General features: G+C 33.4%; 1 protein-coding gene across 1 annotated transcript; it reads right to left on the reverse strand.

The window, feature by feature from the left end:
* Positions 1 to 2,026: 2,026 nt before the first annotated feature.
* Positions 2,027 to 13,255, reverse strand: LOC127872875 (coiled-coil domain-containing protein 42 homolog). The gene is made up of 7 exons (XM_052416337.1): positions 13,056 to 13,255; positions 10,775 to 10,994; positions 9,460 to 9,617; positions 8,361 to 8,553; positions 7,737 to 7,907; positions 5,125 to 5,241; positions 2,027 to 3,145 (listed from the first exon to the last, which is right to left on the reverse strand). Exons 1-7 carry the CDS (start codon positions 13,145 to 13,147, stop codon positions 2,999 to 3,001), a joined length of 1,098 nt encoding a protein of 365 aa, XP_052272297.1. The 5' UTR covers positions 13,148 to 13,255; the 3' UTR covers positions 2,027 to 2,998.
* Positions 13,256 to 18,476: the final 5,221 nt, after the last annotated feature.

Below are 18,476 nucleotides of genomic sequence, written 5' to 3' on the forward strand. Positions count from 1 at the left end.
TACAATCTGTTCCTTTCAGGCTCAATAATTTGCCCTAAATATGGGTATTTTATTATCAAAATGGTTTATGCATTTTGTCACCAATCAAGAGAACATTGCAAATATTTATAAGTTCTGTTTATAAGAATATCTATCAGCCAAGTATGCACATGTAGAAGTATGTATTTTTTCTTAATTTGCTTTGTATAAATTACTTATTAAAAGTTTTTATCAGCTTTCATATCAAAAGTGACTTGAAATGTGCATTTTTGATTCGAGTTATACACCCTGTTATAAATATGTATTTTATTGTGTGATGTAGTAATGCTCTGCTTGAAGATTGCTTTGTTTGATTTTATTCATGGTTGTAAATTTTGAATCACTAAATTATTGAGATTGTTGATGATTAAAAATTTGAATGTACAAAAAATAATTCTTTGTTATTTGTGTAAAGATATGAAAAATGGTCTTGATCTTTGTTACAAATTGTACATTTGATATGGATTTTTCTACACTTCTGGTTTCCAAGAAACATGTTCGATAACAATCAATAGTTTTCAATGCTTAATCTTGGTCTTGAATTTTCTAAATAATTATGCACCAATGGCATCCTTTGTTACACTATCACTTGTAAATGTACTGATCAATATTAACAAGTGTTTAATACAAGACAGATTAAAGTAGAAAATTTAGCTCGCTTTTTTACAAACTAGTTTAATGAATACATACACACAATACAAGGTATTCATTGATAAAAATCAAAGATCCAATATGACGTCATTTTAATCAATAAAAACGTGAATGTAAAATTTTATATAACAAGCCCAGCCTAAATAAAGTTTAATAACGTTAACATTTTACGTAAGTATTATAATAGAATTCATCACTAATCACTTATATTACACCTCAGAGATATTGGTCCTTCTATATCTATATGACCGGCTTCAGTCTGTAAAATGCGATAGATGAACCTAATAGTATATGGACTGGTCTCTATTTTTTTAATATGGACCGTTCGGGGTAACACACCACTAAATTTGCACTGTTTTACTGTTAAATGACATCATTTTTTAACGAAATGACGTCATTATTCCTGCGAAATTCTTCAGTTTATCTCTTTTAAACCATAAACAATCGTACAGCACTGTACAATGGTAAAGGGGAAACTCTTTGGTGTAATATAAGAAATAGTAAACTCCACTTCGGTCCCAATGGCATTATAGTGACCAGCCTGGCAGCCACAAATTGTATATGGACCTCAGCCTTAAATAGTGCTTTTGTTACATTTTGGTGTATCGAATGAATAAGTTTAAATGGATTTTGATAGAGCATGTTTTTGCTTGTGCATTTCACTGTTCATATTTCCACAATTATTTAAAACAATCCCTCTGCCCATAACTCCTATTGAATGGACCACACTTGATTTCCTATTTTGTCTATGCAAAACATGTATTATATTTTGTTACATTTTTCATTTTTAAACATATTTAATTCATGTTGAAAATTTCAACTGCTAATTGTTCTTATCACACATTTTTATTAAAACATTGATTCAACTGAGACAGTTAGCATACATAATTTTGTATTCATACTTTATTAAATCTAAAGACAACAATAGTTTTATATAAAGAATATAACCTTGATATTTCAAAATGTCATATGTGGTTTATTTGTACAGAAGAAGATGTCACAATGTAATAACTCAAAGTTATTTATGTAATATGATTGAGCAAATAAAGCTTTACTTTTTACAACAGCAGATAGAATTGTCTGATTAATCCATTCTTAACAAAAAAATAATATTACAGGGCACTTTTTGTAATGAAAACCTTCACAGAAATCTTGTATAAAAAAGTGTTTAAGGCAAGAAAATAAAAAAAAAATCCTTTAAAATAATTTCTTATAATTTATTTTATAACACTTCTGATTTCATTGCTTCAAATTAATGAAAGTGACAGATATTAAAATTCCAAGCAATAAAAAATACTTCCTGTCTTTTTTCAAAATATTTGTATTTGGAATATTCATACCAAATATAAATTCAGATATTTATGTGTTTGTCTGTTTTAAAAAGCTTAGATATCACTTCAATGCAACTGAACTACAGCATGGATGTAGTAACAAAGACATAAACAGAACATAAGAAGACTTGGTAAAAGCAATAACAAAGTCCATTGTAGCAATGAATTGTACCCATTAATGGTTGAGCAACTATGATAATAATTTATACAGAAACAAAAAATACCTTCAATTATCAATAATGTCAGCTACTCCTGAATAACATGTGTATAAATACAGTAGTTCTTGAATGTTGTATGATAAATTCTAACCTTATTTCAAATGTGTGGTGTAATTTAAAAACATAGAATCAAGAATTACTATGGCTACCCACTCTGTTCACTTCTAAAAGAACAAGTTCCTCTAATAATGATAAGACGTTTAGCAAAATATATTATTTAAAACATAACAAAATATGTTATAAAAACATCACAGATATGACAACCGTTAGCAATGGCAAGCATCATTGTACAGGCACCACAAATAAATTAAACACAAAAAATAAAATCTCCAAAAATAAAACTCAGACTTTTCTCATAAATTTATCTCTAAAGCTGATGCTAAAAATTGCCTTTTACATGATTACATTAATACTATTTCAGAAATGTCTCCAGAATGTAAATCAAAATTATTAGGTTTGCCAGTTCCTTAAGGTGTGCCAGAGAGATACTAGAATAGTTATCTGCAGAATTTCTATTTGGGTCCAAAAACAGCAAAATATAAAAAAGAGTCAGAAACTGTTTAATGTCCATTTGTTTCAGAAGATTGATTGAGCAGTTTAAAAAGAAGGAAAATCATGAAACACTTTTATTTTTTTAGTATTGAGACAAAATTGCCAACATTACGGCTGACTAAAAAGGTTAAAAAATATAGCCTAAAGAGGCCAAAAACCAGTAAGGCACTTTAAGTTTTATAAGGCATGATATAAAAATGCAAAATGGATGTAATGTTCAATGAAAAGCTATCCATTTATTGTCACTTTCAAATTCTTTATAGTTTTTGATTTTTTCGAATTTTCTGTGCTGCCTCTTCTACTTCCTGTGGGAGTTTCCTCATCCTCAGTGGGTTGAGCCATTATGGCCACGTCGGCTCGGTCATTGACGTAATCCTGAAGGGTAAAGTTAGGATCTTATCCTCACATCAAGAAATCTGTGTGACCTTTCATGTTTTTTTTTTGGTTAATGGTTTTGGGTATGCTTAAAATGATAATTAACATAAAAAGTTTTGAAACAAGGGCTGTTTGTAAAACATGCATGCCCCCCATATGGGCTCTCCGTTGTAGTGACAGCCATTGTGTGAATATGTTTTTTGTCACTGTGACCTTGACCTTTGACCTAGTGACCTGAAAATCAATAGGGGTCATCTGCCAGTCATGATCAATGTACCTATGAAGTTTCATGATACTAGGCATAAGCGTTCTTGAGTTATCATCCGGAAACCATTTTACTATTTCGGGTCACCGTGACCTTGACCTTTGACCTAGTGACCTGAAAATCAATAGGGGTCATTTGCCAGCCATTATCAATCTACCTACGAAGTTTCATGATCCTAGGCATAAGCGTTCTTGAGTTATCATCCGGAAACCATTTTACTATTTCGGGTCACTGTGACCTTGACCTTTGACCTAGTGACCTGAAAATCAATTGGGGTCATCTGCGAGTCATGATCAATCTACCTATCAAGTTGCATGATCCTAGGAATAAGCGTTCTTCAGTTATCATCCGGAAACCATTTTACTATTTCGGGTCACAGTGAACTTGACCTTTGACCTAGTAACCTCAAAATCAATAGGGGTCATCTGCGAGTCATGATCAATGTACCTATGAAGTTTCATGATCCTAGGCAGAAGCGTTCTTGAGTTATCATCCGGAAACCATTTTACCATTTCGGGTCACCATGACCTTTACCTTTGACCTAGTGACATCAAAATCAATAGGGGTCATCTGCAAGTCATGATCAATGTACCTATAAAGTTTCATGATCGTAGCCATTAGCGTTCTTGAGTTATCATCTGGAAACCATTTTACTATTTCAGGTCACCGTGACCTTGACCTTTGATATAGTGACCTGAAAATCAATAGGGGTCAACTGCGAGTCATGATCAATCTACCTATCAAGTTTCATGATGCTAGGCATAAGCATTCTTGAGTTATTATCCGGAAACCATTTTACTATTTCGGGTCACCGTGACCTTGACCTTTGACCTAGTGACCTGAAAATCAATAGGGGTCATCTGCGAGTCATGATCAATGAACCTATGAAGTTTCATGATCCTAGGCATAAGCGCTCTTGAGTTATCATCCGGAAACCATTTTACTATTTCGGGTCACCGAGACCTTGACCTTTGACCTAATGACCTGAAAATCAATAGGGGTCATTTGCCAGCCATTATCAATCTACCTACGAAGTTTCATGATCCTAGGCATAAGCGTTCTTGAGTTATCATCCAGAAACCATTTTACTATTTTGGGTCACTGTGACCTTGACCTTTGACCTAGTGACCTGAAATCAATAGGGATCATCTGCGAATCATGATCAATCTACCTATCAAGTTTCATGATCCTAGGCCTAAGCGTTCTTGAGTTATCATCCGGAAACCATTTTGCTATTTCGGGTCACCGTGACCTTGACCTTTGACCTAGTGACCTCAAAATCTATAGGGGTCATCTGCGAGTCATGATCAATGTACCTATGAAGTTTCATGATCCTAGGCCCAAGCATTCTTGAGTTATCATCCGGAAACCACCTGGTGGACGGACCGACCGACTGACAGACTGACCAACTGACTGACATGTGCAAAGCAATATACCCCCTCTTCTTCGAAGGGGGGCATAACAATATTTTAGTGTACTGCACTAGGCTGATATTTGAAAGCTCTTTATGAAAATAAGGGCAAATCAAAGATTTCTTATGCCAAATCCACTGTTTTCTGCATACAAAGTGACAAAATAATAGTAATTTACCAATATTCACCACTTTAAAACAGTTAAATAAAAAATAAATAAACACGAAATATACAGAGACCTCAGAATTTTGTATATTTAAAGAATTTACTTCATAAACTTTTGCAACTACTAAGTTCCTTACTCTTATTTTCCTGAGTTTCTGGTCGAGGTTCATCTCCTGTACTGGCACGTCAAGACGTTTGTGGCAGATCTCTGCTATGTTGTCAATCGCCATCAATATCACACCAAGTTCTGTGCGCTGAAAGATAATACTTTTCAGTCTGGCTGTGGGAAAATTGGGCTTATTACATGTGCATAAAATATCGCTCCAGATCAGAACAGGCTAATCAGGGACAAAATTTTCCACTTGAATGCTATATTTTGTTTCAAGGAAATTTGTTCTTGGCAAAAACCACGTTTAGGAGAAAGGTGTTGTCCCTGATTAATCTGTGCAGACGGCACAAGCTAATTTTGGACGACACTACACACATGTATTACGCCCTGTTTCACAGAATGAGGCTCATTTATAAATATGACAGTTAACATCATTCAGATAAACAATTAAACAAGATGTGGGTGTGTTTAGAGACTTGATTGATAAAGTCCATGAAGTATTAAAGATTTGTAGCAAGTATGATAATGTCAAGGTCAAAGTGATGTCATGTGATGTGCCAATGTTTATGGTATTCAAAGACATCATCCAATCAAGTGTCAAAGCTTTGTAGCAAGAGGTATTAATGTTCTTCAACACATGTCATTTTGGATATATTACACCTTCTGGAAATCAGTACATTTAATGGACATTTAACCCAGCGGCATAGGCATGGTATTTAAAGGACATTAAATGCACATTCAATTCAATTGTGTTTTGGTTTCACTACTTTTTCTGCATCTTTTTATAAAATACAGTCCAACCTGCTCGAGCGACCGCCTGTTAATAGCGACCACCTGTCAATAACGACCGTAGCGATTTCCCCCCGAACGATTACCTTATATATTTAAACTGCGAATAAAGCCTGCCTGCCAACGACCAGTGACCGCCATTTCACATTCCCAAAGTCGATTTTGATAGCTAACAAAGACCACTTTAACAACCAGCGACCACCATTTTACATTCCCAAACGTGGATTGACTAACACAATAGTTTTAATTATTGTAATATATCATTTTATAACAAATAATTTGGATTTGAAAAACAGCATACATTAACTTATTAATACATAAAACAATATTTTTTCAGCATTTTCTATTAAACATTGTACGTTGTCATCGGTTTGAAAAAAAACCTTGTATTCCTTAAAAGAGGCTGACAATGACCACTTCAATGATAACAATTAACGATTTAACAACTGTCAATAAAACAATGGCCGCCATCATGCTGTGATAGTCACCTTATTAGCATCTTACCAATGCACTGGTCAGTCGCTATGGAGATATTCGCAAGTGTCAATTTACTAAACTCTATAGCGGTTTTTTGTTTATTTAACACACAATGCTAATTGGTAGCTGTCTGCTTCTTTTATGCATTTGACAGTTTGTCAAAAGTTTAAGAAGTTTCCTTTTTAGTGACTTGCGATTAAGGTACTAATTGCCAAAACTTATAAAAGAAAAGTTTGGGGCCCACATCAATAAGTCATTAAGGCAATTTACTGTTTTGTTACAATTACGATGCCAATTACACACAAACATTTTGATATTCATTCCTTTCTAAAATTTCTCCGTGATAATACCTGCTAATTGTGTTTTGTTGCTACTACTGGTATGTTGATGATCTGCCTGGTATCTTATTCTTTTAGGTTTTGAGATTGAAAAAATACATGTAAATATAACAAGAGCACCCCATAACGGGTGCCACGCTCAGCTGCAAAAGCTTGTCAGATTTTTTTTATTTTAGAAGTCACAGTGACCTTGGCCTTTGACCTAGTGACCCAAAATGGGTGTGGCGTGTAGAACTCATCAAGGTGCATTTACATTATGAAGTTTCAAAGTTGTAGGTGGAAGCACTTTGATTAAAGAGGCAATGTAAAGGTTTTAGCACGACGCCGGCGGACGACGAGCAGGCTATGACAATACCTCGGGTTATCTCCGAAAACAGCCTTGCTTAAAACAAAACTGTGTTTCCAATCATTTATTACATTAATTTATACATGCATTAGTATTCCCCTATTCTAACAATAGAGCACATACGTAGATAAGGTACCTGGTAAAAGCCTACTAGCATACATGTATTTTGCAAAGTTTCAATCGACCCTGCCAATAAAGACCACCTGTAAACAAAGACCACAACGACCAAATCCCTTGAGTGGTCTTTATTTGCAGGTTGGACAGTAGGTTTTAACACTTTATCTCTTAGATATGTATTTTGATGCATTTGTTGTCCCTTAACAAGTTTAATTTAATTAAAGACCTTTCTTACTAGATTCAAGATTTTAAAGCTTCATTTCCAACCTTCAGATACTGATCAGCAGCAAACAGCATAAAACCTGAACATACTGTGAGTTACTGGTTTTATGCTGTTTTGCACAAAGCCATTTTCAATTTGGTTCTGACGGGGAAATGGTTACCAAACTTTAAACAAAACTTAGTACACAATATGTTCTAAAGCCTACTTATTTTATGTCAAATTGTATTTTTCACAAGCAGTTTATACTTTTTCAACAACTTAAGAGTATTTCTTGTAAAAGGGATCTTTTCTGCATTGCATGTGATTCAGTAAAAAAAACAATCTCACTGAAAGTCAAATAATATTATTACCTTTTGCCTCATCCCTCCTTTGGTTTCATTATATTTGTTTTCCACTTTCTGGTTGTGGGCACTCTCCACTTCCTGTACCTGCTGTAACCGTGACAACTCACTGTTGATGGATATCACCTGCTTGTTGTGTTCGTTCTTCATTACATCCAGTTCACCCTTCAAGTCTTCCAGCTGCAAGCAGAATGAAAATTCAATGAAATGTTTCTTTGTAGTGAAGAGTTCACTGGGATGAAATATTGACATGACATGAAATTTGGCGAATGCCTCTCTTTTGCGTCCAAGCAAAACGAAGGTATTTGAATTGAATACATGTAAATAATGTAACATGGTATGCACGCATTGGGCACTGTTCCTATTTATCAAATTGTCAAGCACAATCAAAGTTGGCTTTTATTTCATTAAAATACATTGGCAACCTCTATCATAAAAGCAACATCACACGACTGATAATATCTCTAATTTTCCAAACAGAGCTTGCAAAGCAAATTTAATAGTAAATTGATACATTAAACATAGTTTGTAATGAATGTCGTGACAAATCTCAAGTCTACAGAGGGGCAAAGAGCCAAAAAGGGGTACATATGGAATGCATCTATACATATTTCAAAATCTTTAATCTCTTACCTCGTCTGACATTGACACCAGCTTATTGACTAGATGGACATTAGAGTCACTGAGTGTGCGATGTCGAGACATTAGTCCTTTCATCTTGTCATCGGAGGCTGCCAGATAATCTTCTGGCATTACGTCTATCACACGCAGCAAGTAGTCTTCAAATTTCTTGTAACGGGAAACCTTTCTGTCTAATCTTGACAACCTGAAAACAAAATAGTTGATGTATTAGTATAATTTGACAGTTTGTTTTCTTGTGCAGTAATTAACAACTGCATTATATTGACATTAAATGACAAATCTTGTCTTGACAAAAACAGTCAGTGTTCATGCGATCTTGGTCACAGTAAGTATCAGATAATAAATCCTATAGCTATTGTTCAATTATACATTAGCATCGTTGAATATGGATTTCTTTAACTATAATCTTGAGATTATTAATTATGTACTGCAAAATCATCATTATTTGTATTACCAGACGAAAAAATTATTCACCATGATTACTCCAGGTGTGAGAGACATTATTATCTAACGTAATCCACTCAAACAGTAGTACAAACATATCCGTGTCTGACAGAGACAAAGTCCAAGTTTATCTTTTTCATAATCAGAAATCCATGAATACAAGCTTCATGGAATTGTCAATTTTGGAAATTCCACAAACTTTATTTACTTTTATTTGTTTAATTCAACCTGAATACATAATGACGACTTTGCTTATTTTATATTGATGACACAATTTGTTTGGATATTTAGCTGTTTGCAAAAGTATTACAGTCATATCAGGTCATATCAGGGCGAGGCTGACAACTGCCTTAGGCCAATCAAAGATAGGAGGATGGGCTGACAACTGCCCTAGGCCAATCAAAGGTAGGTGGATGGGCTGACAACTGCCCTAGGCCAATCAAAGGTAGGGGGATGGGCTGACAACTGCCCTAGGCCAATCAAAGGTAGGGGGATGGGCTGACAACTGCCCTAGACCAATCAGAGGTAGGGGTTGAAAGGCAGTATAAATGATTTCTTGACCAATCATCACACAAGTATGTGGCCGGGCCAGAAATGGAACCTGCAATCCTGACTGGTTTAATATGGTACCAAATTGAGTACGTACGTATCTTTGAGCTGTTCTAATTCCTCTTCCAATTGTTCTAGTTCTACTGTCTTCTGTTCCTTTAACTTGACCTCTGTTTGATATTTCTGAATAGCTCGCCGTCGTTTTGCCTCATTTTCTTTCAAGAAGGAACCAAACTGAGCAACTCTATCTTTCATCTGTGACACAAATAATCAAAGATATTATTTTTTCTTTCCAGAGCAATACATTGACATTTAACACATTCAAACATTTCACAAGATAAAAGCTCTTTATTATAGATATATAAATATAACACTATTTAGCAAAAAACACATTTCTGTTGATAAATAAAACAAAATATGTAAGTTTAAAGGGACCGTCAATAACGACGACAAAGAACAGAAAAGTTGTAAAATACTGTATTTTTTACAATTATTTGTTTATATTGATTAAAATATCACGACTGGTAAGTTACATTACTTGAAAAAAGTTGTAAAGTTTTCATATTTTCAGTATATTCAGTAATAAATTTTACTGTGTATGTAAACCCAGGAATGCAAATTGTGCATGCGTAGTGAATTGTACATAATTATTTTATATATAAAATGATCAATCTACTTGCGTTATTTATAGTGGGTATATATTATGTCACCTACTTTTGAGATGTACTTTTGATTTCCCATTGCAAAAATTTAAACCCCAAAGTGAATACTTTGGTCACCTGAATAACCCTGCTAATTGGAATTAGCAACATAGTGTATTTTGGAATAGATCACTCTTTCATTGGCGCACACTTTAACACACACATGGACTTTCATTTAGACTCAGGACTTGAGTAAATCATACAGATGTTTTGACCAAAATATTAAACCAATACCTGGCTTTTTGTAATAAACTATACTTGCACTCTTTCATATGGTAGCATTAACTTATTCTTAATCTTTCTGAAAACCCTGACTAACAGGGATTAGCTTTATGCCCTGTAACATGATTATTTAAATGACAGGGATATGCTAAGACCTCTCAAATGCACTATGCAACATGATTCTGTTTTCTTTCCACCAAACATTACAAATGTGCTTAGCACTTTTACCACCACAAAGGCAGTAATTGGAATAAATCATTTGACCACGCCAGTCTGAATTCTTAAACTGTTACTCAAAACTAAGTAATTATTACAAGACTGTCTTTGTAAATGAAGAATCTTAGCTGAAGCCTGATTTAAATAAAACACGTGCAGGAATTGCGCGTATTTCAATCACTCCTATTAATATTAAAACCAGATTCTTAGCCAGGGCTATTATGGTCATTCTATACAGTAATGTGTTAAATCTTAAGAATCTTATTAACTTACCTTCTGCTGCCTCTTTTGTATTTCAATCTGCCTTTTTGCACATGCTTCCATTCTTTGTCGGAACTCATGGCGCTTTGCTTCTAGCTCTGCCTGTACTTTGTCAACTTCAACCTCTTTTTTTAACAATAGCGTTCTTTGTAATGTGTTAATGCCAGTCTCAATAAGTTTGTCCCCTGTCTCCTTAACGACTGGAAATGCTGTAATGTCATCCTCATCATCTCTGAAAATTGACAAACAAAAATAAGTTAGTTAGAATTTTCCTTTTTTTTAATTTCTGATTCTGACTCTAACTCTGACAATGTTTACCTGGGAACTTGACTGACAGTTAGTCTGATACAAATAAATATGCAGAAAGTTACATCATAACGTTTTGATTACATCTGGTTTTGCTCATACAAAATACAGCTGATTTACAAGATTATAACATCCTGACTTTTGACTCATACAATATGGTTAAATGACAAAGTATACAGCAAATCTGTTTACATATCGAAATAAAATTAACTAGTGAGCTCATTTCATAAAATATGTAAGTTCTTCAAAAAATTTAAAGATGCAAATTTCCCATCAGTTAGCAGACTTGACTCAAACATAAATCCTATTTTAACAGATCAAAAATATTAAAATGAAAGCTTAATTAAATATGAAAATTCTTCAAAAAGTAACTTTGATAGATGGACACTGTCCATCCTTTATGCAGGGCTCGATATTCATAGTAGTCAAATTGTCCGGGACAACCAAAAATATTTGTCAGAACAAGTCAAAAAATATTCTGCTAGTCGGACGCGACACGAAAATCAAGGTTTTCTTTCCCTCTAATGAAGTAAAAGAATATTGTTTTAAAAAAAATCCCAAACTTTGTCTTAAATTTACTTATAAAACTTGATGATGACATGTAAACGTTAATCTATAGTATTTCAATACTTACACACTAAGCTGTATTCTTAACATGGGCTTATATTGCTCAGTTCAAGTAACAACACTATTGCTCTTATACTTTATTTAAAAAACATCATTCTTGCTTGCCTTTTTTAAAGTCTGATTTGTGTAAAATTTGTTTAAAGTTTACAGACATTCTGGAGTTATTGTCTGTTTTGTCTGTTTATAAATGAATATTTGTTATGCGCAATACATTGCATATTTGGCTTTAAATTATTTAGAACAGAACAGAACAGAACTTTATTTTCACCCAAGTATTTAACATACAATATGGGCAATATATCAAAGTACAATATTAAGTACAATATTGAGACTTCCGATAATTTTTACAACAACAACACATATTATACAGTGATAGTGGGGGTATGAATGGTAGAGTGAATAAATATATATGAAGACAGTGAATTTATAGAATGAAGCAACACGAATACTCATACATAGTGGTTATTGCCTGCAAATGATGTAACGGTAGGTAATTAATTGTGTAGCCCGATATGTCAATGATTCTAGTATAATTAGATCTTTAACCTTAATTGTGCGGTGATATATTGGGCACACAGCGTTTTCTTTAGCACGCGCTGATTCGGGAAGCATGTGCTAAATGTTAAATTCTTAACTTAAAATTGCAAGTTTAATTTGTGAGATAAAAGCAATATGTCCCTAAAGCAATTCTTACACTTTTGTGATATATAATACATGTTGATAGATAACAATGTCAGTAAGTATTCATCATTTGTTTGTGTTAATTAAACAGAAAGATTTAGAGACAAAACAAGGAGATACCTTTCTATAAATCATGCTATGCTATGATGTTTGCTGTAAAATTTATTAACAAACTTTGGACGTTGATAAAGTTGAATTTAAAGGACAGGAAAAGTAACGTTTTGGTCAGAATACATAAAATTTTAGAGCACTAGTCGAACATGATAAGTAGATTTTAAAGTGAATGTTGAACCCTTGTAGGTAAATTTGCAAATGCTGTTCACATTGTTCACAGATGTAATTGAGATGTTCTGATTTTAAGGTAAAATAAATGAAAACGCTTACAGAATATTTGTCAAATAATTGTTTAAAATAAATAAGGTGATATTAATTGGATTATAATTGATAAATAAAATATCAACCTATTATGTTATAAACAGGTCAAGTGTTTCAACTAGTATGCATACAATTAACATCGAAACAGAAAGTTCACACATACATTCAACAGTCAATGACCTGTATAAACGTACCAATGTACTGAATAATAAATAATACATGCGAGAAATCGATGCTAATTGTCTGTGTTGCTGTAAATAATTAATTGTAACTTGTTTAGCACGCGATGCGTTTTTATGCAAACCTGTCATGCAATTGTGTGACGAATATGTTCTTCTTTTGATTATCTAAATCCAGTTCAAATAACTTCTGACGATCTGAGACCGTTTCAGCCATTATTCCTCAATAAATTGGCTGCACTCTGCGAGTTAAAGTATTTATCGTTCGCTGTTATAACTCGTCCGCCATTGTTAAACAACTTTATGCAAATCAGCGCACCTAGGCGACTAGACTGTCACGTGACGTGAGTTAAATCAACATGTAGATAATTTCGCGCAAAATATTATAACGATAATGCCACAGAAAAGATAACGAAGCTAAAGAATAATAACGTTAAAATGATTATTGTGCATTATTTATTTAAGCTTGATTTCTATAATTGATTAGAAATTAAATTAATTAATTGCTTGTACAATTGCAAATTTAAGAACACTTTGACACCACGAGACTAATTCAAGTCACTGATTATTAAAATAAAAAATTAAAGTTGATTTTCACAGTAACGGTAAGCCACCATTACACTTACAACTTATGTTGCTTTTGTAATCTCTCTTAATTTTTGTAGTTTACTCTTTTGTGGCCATATATTTCTATACAAATATTATTACGCCATGAAGTATTTAATAGTAGTTTAGATTAAATTGTATAAAACGGAGACATGTTAAATGTTTTGAGTTTTTCAGACAGCATAATGATACCACAGAATTAAGGTCGTTCAGAGATTTTCACATTTTTGAAAAATAAGATGACTTTTCTAACTAGACAGTAAGTAATGATGATATTATATATATATATATATAGTATAAGTATATTCACACGGAAAAGGATATAATAAAAAAATGTGTCTGCCCTAGAGTCAAAACCCGGAACCTCTTTAAGCAAACGCAAAAACTCTACCACTGCAACACATGGGATTTTCACTTGGAATGGTAGTTAAAGTTTATGACGTTATTTGCTGAAATTCTCGATGAAAAGCGTTACAAACGCGTCACTACATTTCGAGAATTTTCTAACGCAACACTTTTCAAACTTGAATATCTCAGTAATGAATGAAGATTTTGATTTAAAATTGCACATGTGATCATTTTACTATATTCTGTGGAAGATAACGATAATAGCACTCATCCATAACACTCGGATGCTTTTGCACGTGGGGTACGTGTGGTTTCATCTTTTTGCACGTGAACATGGTGAAACGCTATATGATTCTAATTTCATTTCAATTTCTTCCATTAAGATGGGTGGATACGCGAGGACAATATAAAGTTAATTTTAAAATCAATATGTCTAGCGCAACAGCGCAATCGGCATGTTGCAGGCTACCTTCCCCACTTGCTGAAGCATCCGATCGTTACGGATCCAATGATTTTACTTTGGGAACACAAAATACCTTAAGTAGTAACTCTTGCGATGTTTTGTGCAAAGCGATCAAAGGGAGTTGGTTCTTTATCAATATTGCTATGTATGCTAAACGTTGGTAGTTAATAATGTTACGGATTTTATACGCCTGAACACGATGAAAAGTGATGCTATTTAATGCATGAAAATTTGCATTCAATTAAAGGTACCGGTACTATCGCTCGATTGGTCATTGTCGGCACGGGTACTACTTACATGTACCCCGGGTACGGTAAATATACTTACCCGGTCGATATTAGACTGTACCCAAGTTTTATTCCCGCCCAAAATCCGATGTGGTAAAACGCGCTATCGATTACTGTAATTACGAATCAAACTTCAATTAAAAAATATCTGCATAAACATATTTTTTTAGGAAGGAGTCTCGATAATAAAGAGGCAATTTAACAGAAAATTGACATACATTTGAACATAATAAATTTAAAAAATATAGTCGACAACGACCGATTTAGCGTTAAAATTCCCGGGTACGTCTTAGTATATTTACCGTTCCCGGGGTACATGTAAGTATACTTAAGTGTACCCGCGGTACATGTAAGTAGTACCCGAGCCGACAATGACCAATCGAGCGGTACTATCCTTTTCGGCGCTCTGATTGTGTCATGCGATCTGTGCGTGCCTCACCGGAAGCCAATCTTTTGCCACTACATGCCGGTCAAGAGTACGCCGGAGAAATGTAAAAAGTGCGTCAAGTTCGCAAGTCAGACCATCAGCAACATTATGCCATGTAAATTTAATACCCAAATCTTGTATTTTCTTTGTTATAATGGGCATAACCATTATATGTAATATATAATACATAAAGTTACATAAATTTTCTTTGGTTCGGATAAATGAAACATAAAATTAAGGTACTATTGTATATATTATGGCCAGGAGAAAAGTATATATACAACTTGTGTATACATGACATAATTTGTGAATTGCATTACGTTTATTAAGCCCCAAACGGCGAATCTGTCATTGCACTGCATATATTGAGGACTTACTTTGTATTCTGCATATTAATGACGAATTTGTTTATACGTAAAAGAGTAGCTAACATACTTCTTACATAAATAGTATTACCCTTTGTCATGTGTTCGCTGACAGCGGGATCAACTGTTGGGCACCGCCTGCAGATTTATCAGTGACTTCGTCGGCAATAAAGAGTTCATCAAAGCAATCAACAAAAAACGACGGTACTGTGTAGCGTGCATATAAAACGTATACTAGGATTTAATTATTGAAAAGCGTTTAAACTTGATAACTTATTTATATAGGGTTCATGCGCCATAGTAGGCCTATTAATTTACGAAGCTATTGGTGTCGATTTTTTCTTAAAGGATCAAATTACCACATGCAGTAAACAATTAAAATGAACCAACTGTTTAGTCAATAATTGTTTTTGAACGTTCTTCGTCAGACGCTAAATAAGATGAAGATAATGTGCTTGTTTTTAATAGTTTATACATTAACAAGGGAATAATATATTGTATTATAAGTGAACATAATCGTGCATTTGTTGCATCAATGAGGTATTTTTCTCAATTTTACAGTGCTATTTATCCTCTTATGGACTCAACTTAAACATCGATAAATACCATGTATCGCTTATTGAATTAAGATTGATTGTATAGTGATGCAAACTTTGGTGTAAGGGGAACTTACACTTCTAACATAAGGAAACAAACTGTAATTAATAATACAGTAGTATGATTGTTTTAGAAATGTGTGTGAAGTGTACGCATCTGAATCTGATTGCTGTTTGTTTCATGAGATCCTAAAACTGTTAAATTTTCAATACTATGAACTGTATCGCTTGGTATATTCGTGTTTCATACGCAAGGCTTTTTGTATGCGCAATAAGTTTTTTAATTAATACACATTACACAATACACATTAATTTAACACATGTAAACACTAATAATATAGCATGTGAATTGTTTATCATTTGTGTGACTGATACACATAAAAACTAAATATACTGAGTTTAATATGCTCCATGAAACTGACGAGCTGATAAAAAGGCATTTACCTACAAACGAAATCATTTATCCATCCGTTAAATTTCATTTAAAGAACATACTATTTTCAACTTAGTTTTAAAATGACTTTGCAAACGACTGCACACAACAAAATTTCAGTCTCAAAACGTTTACATATGTGCATTTGTTTTTCAGAAACGCGACAACAAATAGAATATTGTTTTTCAAAATCTTTCGGAGAACAGCGCCTCTGATGTGTTTTTGTGTGTGTGCGATTATTAAAGAAACTGGCTTTTTTCCAAACATTTGATTATATAGTAGAGGTCAATACAAAATATTAGTTGGATAGTATTTTCTGTTATCTTCAATTAACTCGACAGCGTCTTACTTTAATTTAGAAAAATGAAACATTGACTCTACCGTCACCATAAGCGTAGTCTCAAGTAAGGTCTTTCTTTCAAATATCTTTTCCGTGCAAACATTTTAGTAATTTTATGGTAATATTTTATTATTTTGTATCTATTAATAATGGCATTTACCACATTCACCAAAAAACCTTAGTGACGTCTTGATATATAGTGTTTCTGCGAGTTTCAAATCCATGCTTCTTATTTAGTACACTATGGTTAATTTGTTTACATTTAATGGGAAAAATAAGGTGTTTGCGAAACGAATCAGTAAATGAATGCACTAAGATCTTATGATCATTGACTACATGAAAACGTGGACTCGACATTAACTCATATCTCTATACAGGGAAACACACATGATTCTACAGCATTCTTAAATGTGTGACATTTTCTTGCCATCTTAGGATGCATATGAATAACCAAAAAATGGAAATGAAATTTTTCTGAACATTAACCCGTACATATGATGTGTGTTCTTTGGCTTCTACTGAGAACTTACTGTCAACTAGTTGTGATGTTTGTAGAATGGACCATAACTCGGGTGTCGGAAGTTATTTGTGGTTTACTTGAGAAAATGTGCAGAGTCTTATAAGGGGTGACAAGGAAGATTTTTGAAAATATTGCAATGTCGGCATATTGTTTTCTTTTTAAGGACAAATCTTTTAAGTTTTATCAGAAAGAATCCGCTGTAAATGTTATTATCTTTAAGATTGGCTGGGTAAATACTTATGTTAGCATTATCGACTAACTACATGTTTTTAATCAAATCAAAACAGTAATTACGGTAATTTTCTTAATAGGTATTTTATCATTTTGTGATGATGACACAAAATGCAATAACAGTGATATACTTTTGACGTACGAATTTAATATACATGTACTAATATTTAAAAATAATGGGTGCGTTTGTGGCATGTTTCATACTGATTATAGGGCATCTGTAAATATTGCATGAATCGATACACTCAATCACACCTCCAATAAAGTATTTCTATATGTCATATCTCGATAATTTATAAAGGGATGTTTGTTAAAATGTGGAGTTTGTATGCGTTTGTTAATTTATTTGTATTCTAATTGATCCACTATACAAGCAAAAACGTTCAAAAGCGTGTTGCTTTCGTTTCAAACCAGAGCTGAGATAATAGTCTTTTATCTGTTTGAGCTTTGCATCGTCAATTGTAAATGACATATCGTAAGAACGTCGTATTCTTTCATTGAGATTTCCATATTTCTCTGCTAAAATGTGCATACTTCGTCCTCCTTAAAATCCAACTGTTCCGTTAACGACACTTTCAGTGAAATACATTATGAGTTTAAAAACGCAGATTTACTATGATGATTGACTAGTCATGTAATTTTCTCAATATGAAAACATAATATATTGAAAATGGCGAAGTGGTAAAAAGTTCAAATGTCCTTTTGTCTGAACTTGTGTACATTCGTCGTCTATATGACCAGAAATATTGTTTACGAGTTTTTTTGAGGTTTTGTGCAAAAAGACATGTATTACGAATTTTGGAGATATAATCTGCGCGCGACATCGTGGATATCAATGCAATATATCTGCAATAAGTACTTTGTATAACAAAATGTATAGCCTTTTTGAGCGGACGTTTGTGATGACTTACACAAATACGGTCACGTGTC

This window comes from Dreissena polymorpha, chromosome 3 (genome assembly GCF_020536995.1).
Source record: "Dreissena polymorpha isolate Duluth1 chromosome 3, UMN_Dpol_1.0, whole genome shotgun sequence".
Lineage (NCBI taxonomy): Eukaryota > Metazoa > Mollusca > Bivalvia > Myida > Dreissenidae > Dreissena > Dreissena polymorpha.

What these genes read in the sequence shown, in the direction of transcription:
- LOC127872875 (XM_052416337.1), bottom strand. Translation starts at nt 13,147, where the DNA reads ATGGCTGAAACGGTCTCAGATCGTCAGAAGTTATTTGAACTGGATTTA. An exon ending in TACAAAAGAGGCAGCAGAAG is followed by an intron (nt 9,618 to 10,774) that starts GTAAGTTAATAA and finishes TTTGTGTCACAG; the next exon opens with ATGAAAGATAGAGTTGCTCA. An exon ending in TGGTGTCAATGTCAGACGAG is followed by an intron (nt 7,908 to 8,360) that starts GTAAGAGATTAA and finishes TTCTGCTTGCAG; the next exon opens with CTGGAAGACTTGAAGGGTGA.